Below are 14,573 nucleotides of genomic sequence, written 5' to 3' on the forward strand. Positions count from 1 at the left end.
GTTTTGACCCTGAGAAGACAATGGGTTCTTCTTCTGTCTTAGTTTTCCTGGGCATGGAGATGGACTAAATGAGCATGTAACAGAGGTTGCAGAAGGACAACTGGAGTGTTTCAAGGTGATAGTGAAGGCAGGATGAGGAGAACATGTGGGGTGAAATGTCCAACAATTGTTGAGGCACTTTACTTAGCTTTTGAGGTGCCAGTACCTCGAAGACCAATGTTTAGACAATTGGTGATTTCAACTGCAGGTGTTGCACAACTCATCACAGCATGTGGCTGGATGATGATGTGAGGAGCTGGTAGAGTGGGTTAATTTGAACAAGAATGGTACTTCTGGCTTTCCCATTTTCTGAAGCAGTGCTGGGTGTGCAGATCAACAGTTAGAGTGCTGGCAAGGTGCTGACCATGGCACCACATTCCTGAAATTGTTTCACTTGAATACAGCAATCATGCTGTAGAAGAAGCGTTTGGCTATGAATGGTAGGGAATTGCAAAAACTGTTAAATACAATAGGTTTAAGAAGCTCCCTGGCTTCTCTATCTGCATTTATGATTGACAAATATTCGCTTTTTGGCCCAAATCAGAATGTTTTTTAATTATCCCATTTGGGGATTCAAACAGATCAGGGCGCCCCCGTTTCTCTGGTAGAATCCTAATATAGCCGAGCAAAGGAATACTATTTGCTCTCTACAAGATCAGGCAATCTTTGGTTTCAGTTATACTTCGGGGTTAGTCCACATCTTTATCCAGTGTAATAATGGAGCCAATGCCACAAGGTCAGAGACATGCCCTCCCCCAATTCCTTAAGGACAAAGTAGGATGATACAGATTGAGGGACAGAAAGCAGAATTATCTAAAGCGTATTCACAATAGTCATATATGTCCTATCTGTGCCTAATTCATTCTCTGTATGTCTCCTACTCTGTACCCTCAAGGAGTTCTAGGCATTCTTTAATGCTCTTTTCCTTGGCCAGTTTTGCCTTCCAGCTCACCCACTGTGGTCCCCAGTTTCAGGCTCAAGCTAACCATATTTTAACATGAAGGCAAATTAAAAATGTTTTAAATCACCGAAGGTTACTGTTTTACTCCTGTTTCGGAACATCAAGAAACACAAGCATTGGCAAAGTCAAATCATTGATATTTTTACTGCATGCTGATAGCTTTACCAATGATTGTTTGCACACTGGGCAGCAAGTACAGGCAAAACACCTGAAAATGGTTGAAAAATATTAAAGAAAAAAGGGTTACCTTCTTTTCTCTACCATGCAGTTTTCAGATACTTTTGTTGGTGCCCAGTGTTATACAGTCACTTGCAGATTGTATAACAGTCCCTGGTGCTTTCTGTAGGAATCAGAAGGACACTCCAAGTAGCCAATAGAAAAACGGTGACGCTAAAATTCTCCTGTGGGCTAAGCCAAGAAGTTTTTGACACTGTTACAAGCCAATGGCTAACAGTTCAAAGGGAAAAGAATCCAATTGCTGAAAGAGGCTGACCTAAGCCCTGTAAAGTAAGTTTGGAATACAATCGGTTCCCCGTGAATAGCAGAAGTGCCACTGAACTCAAATCTAATGAGTATTTCTGAGCTTACTAAAACGCTCCCAATTCTTTAACCCCTCCCATGCTTGTGACGGAACCGTTCCGTCACGAGCCTCGGGTGGGCTGTGCTGGTGACGGAACGGTTCCGCCACGGCCCGCTCGCCGCGCCTGCGCTGACGTTCTAAAGAGCGGGCGGGGCCGTGACGGAACCGTTCCGTCACAAGCACAGCTCACCCGCAGGCCGTGACGGAGCAGTTCCGTCACAAGCACAGGAGCGCCGCATTGCCCCACCTCCCCCTTAGCGCTGCGGCGGAATAGCCGCCGCAGCGAAGGGGTTAAAAAAACATATTTAGCAATGGGCATCATAGAAATAGGAGGATGCCTCAATGGATGTCAACAAACTAATAGCTTACTTTTCCATAGCCTTTATTTGAGAACATGCTAAATCATTTCCTAGCTATTTTGCCTTTCCATGTCCCGATACCAGTTTCAGCAATCATGGGATTACTTTTAGGCAGCCCCCCACATCTACCTCCATCAAGGGACTTACCCTACATGCATGAACATATAGGTGAGAAATCTCCATGCTCGTGCCCGGTGCCCGGGATGGTAGACCAGGGGGCTTGTCATGTAGTCTGGGTGGTACGTCTGTAGGACCCACTTGTTCATCCTGGCTCCATAGCACAAGAAAACAATGATCTGCAGAAAGAAGCAAGATTCACATGAACATGGAGACCTCAAAAAAAAGGAACAATAGCAAAGAACATGATACAATGTTGCAACAAGGGACCACTACAGTAAGGTGATTCTCTCCGTTGGTGGGCAGGCGGGGGCTCTGTGAGTGAAAGAATGTGGAGTGAAAAAGCTTTGTGGGGAATGCATCTGGGACAGAGAAAGTTTCGGAAGTTAGAGGATGCAAGCAGCAAAAACAAAAAATCTAAACCCCCTAAATATGGGCAAAGTGATCCTTAGGTATGAGCGTCAATACATTTCTGTGGTAACTCGTGATTTTTTACACATTTGTTTTGATTGAAATTAAATAATTGTGCTTATATTTTCACACTTATTTCTTTTACTCCAAAAGGTCAGGGTATGCCTTTCTCCACACACATTGTGGACTGAAAGAGCTTTGGGGGAGTCAGGTTTTGAACGGTTACATTTCAACCATCAGTGTAAAAGTGGAGACCACCTAACACAAACCCTATATTTCCAAGTGGGTGGGTACTACTGGCCCTCACACGTGCCTAAATACGGTGAACAGTCACAATATCGAAAATAAAATATCGAATTGACAGAATATCGAGCTTTTTATATAGAATGGACAGAATATCTAATTGCCAAAATATAGTGGTGCAGAATATCGAAATTAAGGTAAAAAATATCGATTTCCATAATATCGAAGTTAATAATATCGACAGTAATAATATAGTTGTTAAAAATATCGATTTTTATAGTGTTTTAAGTGTTAGTATATGTGTTAAAAGTATGTATTATTTTTGTAATGTATGTTTGAATTTTTTTTAAGTAATTAATTTTATGTTATTACATTTTTGTGTAATTTAATTCCGTAGTGGGTTGTGGGTGTATAGGGGAATAGGGTGGGAAGTAATTTAATTTTAGTAAATTAAATATTAATTTTTAGGAATTATTTATTATTTTTAATTTAATTTTGCGTTTTAGTTCTGTAGTGTGTTGTGGGTTTATAGGGGAATAGGGTGGGAAGTAATTTAATTGTTATTAAGTAATTATTTATTTGTATTCATTGGTATTGATAATTAATCTATTGTTAATTAATTATTAATTGGTAATTATTTTTTGTTAATTGGTCATTATTTTTTATTAATTGATTAATTGATAATTATATTAATTAATTATTCGTAGCAGGTTGTGGGTTTATAGGGGAATAGGGTGGGAAATTTAATTGTAATTGATTAATTATTGCAACTATTTGTGTGTATTGATAATTAATTTACTGTTAATTATTTATTAATGGAGATTTTTGTATTACCTATTATTTTTTTTGTATTGGGAATTAATTTGTCAAACAATTATTAGCTAATACATTTTTTAATAAATACTATTTATTGACATTTATAATTAATTAATTACATATTTTGTGTTTGGTAATTAATTTTAATTAATGTTTTATTGGTTTTGATCATTTATTTTTATTTAAATATTAAATCATTACTTTCCCTACTGTTGCACTCACTGGAGTGGGAATAGTAATTTTTACCCCTACGCTCTCCAACACTTTCCCTACTGTTGCACTCTCTGATGTGGGAATAGTAATTTTTACCCCTATGATATCCAACACTTTCCCTACTGTTGCACTCACTGGAGTGGGAATGGTAATTTTTACCCCTGCGCTATCCAACACTTTCCCTACTGTTGCACTCACTGGAGTGGGAATAGCAATTTTTACTTTTACCCTCCCGCTATCCAACGCTTTTCTTACTGTGCACTCTCTAGAGTGGGAATAGTACTTTTTACCCTCCCGCTATCCAACGCTTTCCTTACTGTTGCACTCTCTGGAGTGGGAATGGTAATTTTTACCCCTACGCTATCCAACACTTTCCCTACTGTTGCACTCACTGGAGTGGGAATAGTAATTTTTACTTTTACCCTCCCGCTATTCAACGCTTTCCTTACTGTTGCACTCTCTAGAGTGGGAATAGTAATTTTAACTCCTACGCTATCCACCGCTTTCCCTACTGTTGCACTCACTGGAGTGGGAATGGTAATTTTTACCCATGCGCTATCGGACACTTTCCCTACTGTTGCACTCACTGGATTGGGAATAGTAATTTTTACTTTTACCCTCCCGCTATCCAACGCTTTCCCTACTGTTGCACTCACTGGAGTAGGAATAGTAATTTTAACCTCTATGCTATCCAACACTTTTCCTACTGTTGCACTCACTGGAGTGGGAATCGTAATGTTTACCCTCCCGCTATCCAACATTTTCTCTACTGTTGCACTCACTGGAGTGGGAATAGTAATTTTTACCCTCCCGCTAGACAACGCTTTCCCTACTGTTGCACTCACTGGAGTGGGAATAGTAATTTTTACCCCCCCGCTATCCTACGCTAAAATGATTTAATATTTTTTAATATTATTAAGTTATTATATATATGTAATAAAAAATAACAATGCATGTTTATTTTATTTTCAATTAAATTAAATATTTATAAATTTTAAGGTTATTTAAGTATGTTTTACTTAATTATATTAACTATTTTATTATTCGAAATTACTTTTTAGACATTTAAAAAAAATCGACATTTTTACAAACTATATTTTGGATTCAATATTTTTGTACTTACCTGTTTGGAGATAGGAATTCGATATTCTGGCATTCTATATTTTGTCATCGATATTTTGCTAGGTTGATATTTTGCTAGGTCGATATTTTGCTCCTCGATATTCTGTCAGTGATCCCCTAAATACATTGTCATTTTAGGAAATCAGGTCAACTTGTTAAACTCCTGACAACCTGTAACAATTTCCACATTTCCTCTTCTGGGACTGGTCCTGGAGAATTCTTTTCCCTCTTGGATATCCTCAGGCACTGACAACAACTGAGGTCACCTTCACTCTAATCAGAAAGCCAACTCCTTAAACTTCCTGGTTGATGCCAAGCTCTACCTCAATCTACACAACAGAAATGCACAGTTGCTTCGAAGCTCTGCCGGAGCCAATGTATCAAGCCCGTGGTGCAGCATTAAGATAATTTCATGTTTTTGCAGTAAGTCGCAATGAATGTCAACTGCTGCACCCTTTTGCACAAGGACACTACTTGGCCACCGCAACTGTCCTGCTCCATGCATAGTGAAAGCAGGAAATGAATGTGCTAATTAAATGGCTTCCTTGATGTTTCCTTCAGAGCCTCCGGAGAATGCAGGCGATCTTGACTTGCCTCGGACATGGGCACAAAGCAAATAGCATTGGGAATTTCAGACTGCATTTTTAAATACAAATATTGTAATTGGTTCAATGAATATATCAAATTAAGACAGCGATTTTGAAATGTCCTAAAGTATCCAAATTGTATTACACTGCATACGTAAACTGTGATGGTTTTTAGCTGCATTGAAGCTCTAGCAAATCCAATAGGTCTCACCTATGTGAGATCTATTGGCTTTTCAATGTTTGCTTTTTTAGCCACGTTGTGCAGCACCATGACTGTGTTTACAGACACTTTGTTATCACATTTAAGAGGTTTCCTTGAAAAGTACATTTGTACAACAAGAGTGGATGTTTAAGAATGGGAACACGAGCGGAGAAGGGAAGGCAAACAAGCAAGGAAGGGGCAAGCAAAGATGCAGGAAGGGGCATGGGTCAAGCATAAAAACAACAGGCAAGCACCGACACAGGGAAGGAAGTGGGGGCTGAAGTAGCAACGATGGGGGTCGGTCGGGGAAGAGTGCAAGAAACAATGGCCAAGCAATGACGTGGTAGGGTGAAGAATAAATAAAAAGTACCTCAGTCCCAGCGTGAGCAGCGGAAGGACACTTATCAAAAATACCAAGCAATCGGTACTTGGTCCACGCTGCACGTAAGGGAGAACCAAATGAAGAGAAAGTGAAACTGGCACAGGCTGACCAAGCAGCAAATATGAGTGACAATGAAGCCAATGAATGGTTAGCAACAGGCAGGCTCCACGCCCCCTTTATTTAACAAAGGTCTCACAAGTGACAGCACATGCGCTGTCTCAGGCGAGACCTAAAAACATGAAGCCCTGCCTCATGCAAAAGTGCTGGCATGGTACTGAAATGCTTAATTTAGTTCTTAATGTAACTTTATGATAGCCATCTCAGCTCAGCAGACTAAATATCTTATACTGTGTGCGTTACTCCGCCAAGACCACCAACATCCAGCAAACATATTAGACAAAACATATTAGATGCATCTTGACTTCTTACATATGCTTCTGGCTGGCTAAGGAAATGTAGGTCATACACAAAAGGACAACTAGTTTAAATAAATCAAGAAAAAGAAAAGGAACCATTTGAAAAACCAAAAGAATAAAACGATTTTGGAATAGACTTCTCACACACTAAATAGTGTCATGCTTCATCACTGGCACCTATCCAAACCCTGGTAGAGAGATACCACTAGGGCGGACTCAACCAAATAGGGAGTTCTTATATAAAGTATCTCTCTGGATAAAGCAGGGATCCAGTTTGGCGACGGTCAGAGCGGCATTGACAGGTTCCACAGAAGACCCACTTCCTTGATGTAATTTTGACTACAGGAAGGGTCTCTCCGCCAGACACACATGATTGCGGAATCACTCAAAAATAAGGTACTTGTAATCCAAAAGACATTCATTCATGTGAGAGCCTTATGCCTCATCATAGTGCATGGAATGCATGGGTAGACAGGCAGGGACACATACATAGCCCTGATGAAGGCCCTAGCCCTGGACAGGCTCTTAGCGAGGGCAGAAACATGTTGGCACAATCAGGGGGAATTTAGAAACTAATGCTTAATTAGTACCCTGTATCTACTTTTTACTTGTGTCCACAGTACCCTTAAGTAAAAAAGGAAATTTTTGGGGTGGACCACAAGAATTTTTAATATCTTTTTTCAACTGAATCCCTGCTTTATACAGAGATATACTTTATATAAGCACCCTCTATTCGGTTGAGTCCACTCTGGTGGTATCACTCTACCAGAGTGTAGATAGGCGCCAATGATGAAACACAACACTATTTAGTATGGGAGATGTTCATTCCAAAATCTTAGAATTTTTTGTTTTTTTGAACGGTTCACTTTCCTTTCCTTGATTTATTAAACCGAGTTGCTCTTTTGTGTATGAGACAGTGTTTTGGAGAATGCAACTAGGGTTTCCTTCTTTCACTCTCCCTGCTTGAAAATAAGGAAATATAGGTACCATTTTGAAAAGCCCCCAGATTGCCACAAACACAACAAGGTTGTGCCAAGGGCAACACATATTCTCATCATAACTTACGATAGTATGCAATTAAACAGCAATTGAACGCAAAAAGCAGGATTTTAACAGTTTGCTCAATCAGTACCAGTTAAATCTTTCTTTGAAATACAGTGGTTCTCCATTATGTTTTTTGAAAGATGCCCATGGTTTTGCCAAATATTGTAAAGTTGTTTTGTAAAAAGAGCATCACAAGAGTGTTGAACAATTCATTGTATATTGTGTCTTTCACAATTGCAAATGAAGGAAGTTTTGGAGTGTTAGGACTTTGAGGATGAATGTTTAAAATTACCTCCAACACCCTTGTGAAGGAGGCAGATAAGAATGGTAAACGGTAGCACAGATGCCTGCACACTAAAACTACCGTATACACTGCAGTGCTTAGTGCAGTGAATAGTGATAGAGGGTGCAGTGACAGAAGGCACCAAGTGCTCGAAGAATTGCAAAAAAAAACAAAATTTCACATCTGCAGCACTAAAACAAACAGCTCTCTAGGACTAAGGTTGGCCAATGTTAGATGACTGTGCTGACACCAAGAAAAGATTCTTGCTCTTCCTATCATTTCCTTCTAGTGTGGATTTCATGTGGATCCATAAAAAGCATTGACACAATCACTGAATGCTGCATTCATTAGGAGCCTAATATTTATGGGAGGGACCCTACAAGCAGTAGTAGGGGCCGAGGTTTACCCTCGTAGCAAGAACTGCAAAAGTAAAGAAAGCCAAGGACCTTTATTTGCAGAAAACCTAAGAACTGGTCTAGGAATGAACGGTTGCTTGATGCATTCAGCGAGATTTAGTCTCGCATTACTTTAACTGAAGTAAAGAGGCTCAAATATCAGTCAGTGAAAGGAGCACAAGGTTGGAATTAGTAATCTTTAGTGGCCTGAAGGCATCCAGTAACCTTAACAAGAATGGAGTCAACTTCAGAAAGTTATGGAATTTAGAACTCAACAGTGGTAAATGTCTGACATGATGAAATTGAATGTAAAGTGTTGTCATTTCTACAGCATGTACGTGTAGGCATGCATAATAATCTGTTTATGAAAAGCGCTAACGAGTACATAAAGAAAAAATAGATTTAATTGCCACTGTACTATTTATCATAACTTTACAGAGAATGAGTCACAGGTAGAGGGACAGAGAGAGAGAGAGAGAGAGAAAGAGAAGCCGAGAGAGAGAAAGAGAAGATGAGAGAGAGAAAGAGAAGCTGAGAGAGACAAATGGAGATGAAGAGACAGAGAGAGCAAGGGAGAGAGAGAGAGAGACAGAGAGAGCTACAGTGACAGAGAGAAACAGAGAAACAGAGACAGATGGAGAGAGAGAGCGTGAGAGGGAGACAACGAAAGAGCACCTGCTTGTGGATGCTGTTGTACAGTCTTGCATGTGCTGTGCTCCCACAAAATGGGAAGCGATGTGAAGCTTTAGTGGAGAACGTCATGAATGCTCTGCCGGCCAAACTACCGACATGTTTGCTGTCTCCTCCTGTGGTTTACCAGCTTCCCCGTTCTTTCTGATCTTGATTTTCATGTTCATCTGTTTTTTTTTTTGGAACCTTATGTAAAGTTGTTGAGACGACATGACCATTGCCCGGTGGAGCCACTTGGTTCGGCTATAGAGGAGTCTGGCGCCCGCGGCCGTCACCTACCCAGCCGGACATTGGTGCATGGCACTCCTCGTCCTTTCTCTGCTGTCTCTTTATATCTTCCTCCAAGGACCTCCTCTCCCTCTCTGAGAATCCCTTTTCTTGTCCCCATCTTCCTTCTCGCCCTCTCCTCTGATCCCGACCTGCCATCTTGTTCCGTCCTTTGTCCGTTCCTTTCTCCCTGTTCCCACTCATTCCCACATTCCCACATTTCCCTTCTCTTCTCCCCCTTTTCCCTGACCCCTATTTTCCCTCGCTCCCATTGCACCTTAATATCTTTTGTTTTTTAAATGATCTAATCATTCAATGTATCTGTATAACCTTGTTTTTCCTCTTCCTCGCAACGATCTTTCATGTAAATTTTGTAACGTTTGTAATATGCTAAATGCTAAATTCCTCATGTAACTTGTGACTGTTGTAATTCTATAATTTTGCGGAAACTTATGTAAAGACTTTGAGACGACATGGCCGATATCCGGTGGAGCAGCTTGGTTCGGCTGTAGAGGAGTCTGGTGCCCGCGGCCGTCACCTACCCAGCCGGGCATTGGTACATGGCGCTCCTCGTCCTTTCGCTGCTGTCTCTTTATATCTTCCTCCGATGACCTCCTCTCTCTCTCTCAGAACCCCTTTTCTTGTCCCCATCTTCCTTCTCACCCTCTCCTCTGATCCTGACCTGCCGTCTTGTTCGGTCCTTTGTCAGTTCCTTTCTCCCTGCTCCCACTCATTCCCACGTTTCCCTTCTCTCTCTTTTCCCTTACCCCTATTTTTCCCTCACTCCCATTGTTCTTCAATATCTTCTGTTTTTGTAATGATCTAATCATTAGATGTATTTGTATAACCTTGTTTTTCCTCTTCCTCGCAACGATCTTTCATGTACATTTTGTAACTTTTGTAATATGCTAAATGCTAAATTCCTCATGTAAAGCGCTCCGATACCTCCGGGTCTAGCAGCGCTATATAAAACTCTTTAAAAATAAATAAATAAATAAATAAATAAATAAAATAAAAGGAAAGATTCCAGCTTAGAGAACCCGGAGAAGCTGAATAGAGGCTAGTTAAGGAGTACATTGAGTGTGAGATGGTGTAGCTGGAGGTTGACGGAATGAATGGAAAAAAGCCAGAGATTAAAAAGAGTACTTTGTAGCATTTAAAATAACACCAAAGACGTGAGAACAGATAATAAGAGTAAGTAAGCAGTGTAAAACAATTAATCAAAAATAGGAGAAGTAGGAGCTGGGCAGAGGTGAGGCAATTGTTCAATGCAGGGACTGCACAGATGGAAATGAAGTGAAAAAAAAGACCTGGCCTCCAGGTGGAGTATTATGATCCTGCAGTATGGAAATGACAACCAACTATATCTTACTAAATGTTTGGGTATCAAAGTAAGCTGATGATTACGTTTGTGCCTCTGAGGACTAAATGTTAGTACATTTATCAAAGTTAGTCTAACTAAATCTAACTTCTTAGATTTTTTTCACACACTCCCCTATGTTGGCATAGCTTCAGTTAGCCTGACGTTTGGTTCTGGGCACCACGCCTGCCTCCCAATCTTCTGTGAATTTTCTGGTGGTTGTGTTGGATTCTGCTATCAATTTCAAAGCATATTTCCACTTTCACCAACTCTTGTAAATTCAAGTTGTTTTGCTTAGAAAGCCTTTGCTCTTCTGCTCAAATGCTAACCAATCATCCACACTTAGAACATATTGCCATCCGTCTATCTGAGTTACAGTGGTTACCCCTTCATTTTTGGATTCTGTTCAGGATTTGCTGTTTCACCTTCAAAGCAATTACCACTGACGTATTCACGTGTAACCAGCAGAGAGCTTCTCTCGGTATTTCTGGAGCGCCACACACCCTTCCCTGACTGGATTTAGACCACAACAAGGTGCTGAGACCGCCGTAGTGGTGTGAAGACGACACTATTTCTGAACATATGCCCCTCAGATTCAGGGTCCCACAGGGAGCTTTCCTGAAGTCCACTTTATTTAATGTCTACATGAGCCCCCTAGCAGAGATAGTGAAGCCTTTTGGAGTCCAGATTGTTACTAACGCCGATGACACACAGTTGGCTGTCTCTCTTAACCACAGTGACAACACAGTGCCTGATTTAGCGTCATGTTTGGAATATGTGGCAATTTGGATGGAACGCTCTTACCTTAAACTTAATGGGGCCAAGACAGAGCTGATGCTCCTTGGCAAACCCCCTACTTTAAATATGGGATCATTCTGGCCAATCTGTCTCGGCCCGCTACCCTTCCTAAGGACCAAATCAAGAGCCTGGGCATCTGGCTTGACCGCAATCTTGACTTTAAGGAACAGGCACATAAGGTTGCAGCTAGTTGCTACAGCATTCTTAGGATGGTGTGTCTTCTCCGCCAGAAGACGTATGGCCCAGGCATTGGTCCTCTCCCAGCTGGACTAAGCTAATGCCCTTTATTTAGAAGCAATGAATGTGTGTGGGTACTGCACTCTGTATTACAATTTTTAGCAAAATTAGTCCGATACGAGTGCTACCTTCGATTGGTGCCTGCTAACACCTAATGAAACATGTATTTAGCCTGGCACCTGAATGGCTGCCAGGGCTCTTGGGTGCACTCTTAAATGAGTAAACTCTTAATTAGCTTTCAACATTTCAATTCTTGTTTAATCTATTATTTATATGTTACATTGCATCTGTATATCAATCATATTCGAACAATACTGACATTTTTCAGCTTAACTCAAAGCAAGTTCATCACATTCAATTAGTCAACCAAAATATACAATGTAAAATACATCAACCCAATGCATTTCGGGACCTTACGGCCCCTTCGTCAGGGGTCTGTCGAAGGTATACATGAAGAAAAAGAAGATTAATAGAAAGAAAAGAAGGGAAGAAAAAAAAGAGAGCAAGAAAACTCGTTACTCTCAATGTTTAGAGGTTTCACAGTTATTTTTATCAATATTATCATTTAAATGATTTAAGCTCTCGTATATTGAGATGCTATCTCTCTCAATGTTATAATGGAAATTGTTATCGCTTTTACAACAAAGGGTAAATTGTATATACGTAAGTTTGTTTAAAACGTATTCTCAGTTGAGCACTAAGCTTTTTGCTTAGCCTGCCTACCGTTATTATAAGGTTGTTCTTGTTGATGAACGGCTTATCTACAGAAAAACAAAGAATAAATATGGGGTAACTTACTATACCGCAAATTAAACATTATTATACGTAATCGATTCTCCACCTTTGTGGTTACCTGCGAGCCTATGCGTGCTGCGTCGGTCTCGCTTCCGTGCTCCAGACAAACAAATACTTTCTGATGAAAAAAGAACCAATTGAAATCTAGGTTCATTCGGAAATGCCTAATGTACATATCTATGTAGTGCACCATAATTTACCTCTTTGAGGAGTCTTATTTGCGCCTTTATATTCTTTTATTTAGCCAGCCTGCAACAACCTGTTAAAAAGTTGAAGACGCTATTTTAGTTCGACTTTACTAAAAGACAGAAACGCTAACTACAATCGCGCACGCTAGCAGTTTAGAAATTGCTAGCATGCCTTTTCCAAAAGTTTGGGGTAGTTTTTACCTGCGGTCCTAGGCAAAGAAGCTTCGGTTCCGCAGAGTTTGTTGGGGGTCGTGGCCTGTAAGAATACAACCGCATATTACAAGGTTGTAATTTTCAGCATAAGTAGAATGCCTGAAAACATCTCATCCTTTAAATGTAACGCTCTCGCGTCTTACCGAGTTGTTTGCTTAAAGCTCCGTCTTACAGGATTCTGTGCTCGAAAGCTTCATGCCTCCATCGGGCTTTTAGTCCTACATCTATACTAGTGGTCGATGCTATCATAGAAATAAGTGAAGGACTTGCGATCATTTCGTAGTGGCCATCTTTGAATGTCTAAGCCATATGTTCTCCTTGGTTTGGGTTTACTCTGAGGTTAATCGGTTCTATTAAATCTATGGGCTTTCAAGATATGCGTCACAAGCAGAAAGGAAAAAGAAAGATTAGGAAAAGTATTCATACATTATTGAAACAGTTAACTCAAATTACAAAAATTACTAAAGTGTTATTATAAATCTATCTCATACTCAACCATGTCTACACAAAAAACCTTTTATTATATGCCTGCCTATTTACAAACTTGAGCTCTGCATGTGGTTATTCTATATGGATTGCTTTAGTGTGGGCACAGTGTTGTGTTGTTGTGTGTTTATTTCTAAAACCTTATGTGTATGTTTTACTGTTCAATACATCGCGGGTCTGAAATCACAGGGTATCAGAACTGGCCTTGTTTCATGACTGTTTAAAGAAAACAAACCATCTCCATTTTATCATTAAGCCCGAAAGGGACAAGTGTCTGTAGTCTCCGCATCCAGTAAGCTTCTCTCTGGAGTAGGATCTTTGCATTATCAAAACCAAGTCTTTGCGGAACTTGCTCAACTATTTGGAATCTTAATTGAGCGATTGTGTGTCTGAATTCAATCCAATGCTGTGCCAGCGGTGACGTGGTGTTCTTAAGTCTTATCCGGCTCTTGTGCTCGGTTAACCTCACTTTTATTTTCCTATCAGTTTTTCCTACATATAGGAGTCCGCATGGACATTTAATGGTGTAAATCACATGTTCAGAATTGCAGGTTGTGTTATGTTTTAGTTGAATTTGTTCACCGGTTCTTGGGTGTAAGATTACACTCCCTGGTATTACATTGTTACAATTTTTGCAATTGTGACATTTTGTCGTTCCTTTAAAAGTTGTGGGTTCAATGTCTTCTTTGGATTTATTAGATTTATTAAGCATTTCTTTGAGATTCTGAGCCCTTTTGTAGGCAAATAGGGGTTGCTAAAAAAAGAGAGAACCGAAGTCTTTCTCAGCTTGCAGGATTTCCCATCTTTTCTTTATTATTTTCTTGATCTCCCAAGATGCTGTGGAGTATTTAGTCACAAATACCATCCTTTTGTTTGTCTTTTTGGGTTTCTTCTGCAGTAGTTCATGTCTAGGGATAGTTTTAATTTTCTCGACATGTGCTTCAAGAAGTTTTTTCGGGTACCCTCTATCCAAATACTTTTGTTTTTGTTCTTCAATTGTTTTATCACAGATATCTGGATTTGACGTGATTCTCTTTATCCGCATGAATTGTGACACTGGTAAGTTGTTGATCAGACTTGCGGGGTGGAAGCTTCCGTATAGTAGCGCATTGTTTTTGTCTGTGGGTTTTTTATAAACACTTGTGTGTATAGACTCTTCTTTGATTTCTACTAGGACATCTAAAAATGGCAAAGCTTCAGTACTCATGCTGTGTGTAAATTGAATTCGTGGATCAATGGTATTCAGATCTTGAATGTTCTTGATCAGCTTTGCCTGTGATTCTTTCCAAATTATAAAGATATCGTCTATATATCTTTTATAGTAGACCAGGCCTACTTGCCACTCCGGATGTTTCAAAATGTAATCTTC

The 14,573-nt window shown here is 40.0% G+C and overlaps 1 protein-coding gene across 2 annotated transcripts in view; it reads right to left on the bottom strand.

Annotated features, from left to right (window-relative positions):
- Positions 1-14,573, bottom strand: part of RHBDL1 (rhomboid like 1) — a 504,525-nt gene that overhangs the window by 232,639 nt on the left and 257,313 nt on the right. For both annotated transcript variants that reach the window (XM_086939636.1, XM_086939635.1), the window contains exon 4: positions 2,087-2,235. In XM_086939636.1, coding sequence (XP_086795762.1) covers positions 2,087-2,235 — 149 coding nt within the window. The remainder of the gene's footprint in view (positions 1-2,086; positions 2,236-14,573) is intronic.

The sequence above is a fragment of the Lissotriton vulgaris genome, chromosome 10, assembly GCF_964263255.1.
Source record: "Lissotriton vulgaris chromosome 10, aLisVul1.2, whole genome shotgun sequence".
Lineage (NCBI taxonomy): Eukaryota > Metazoa > Chordata > Amphibia > Caudata > Salamandridae > Lissotriton > Lissotriton vulgaris.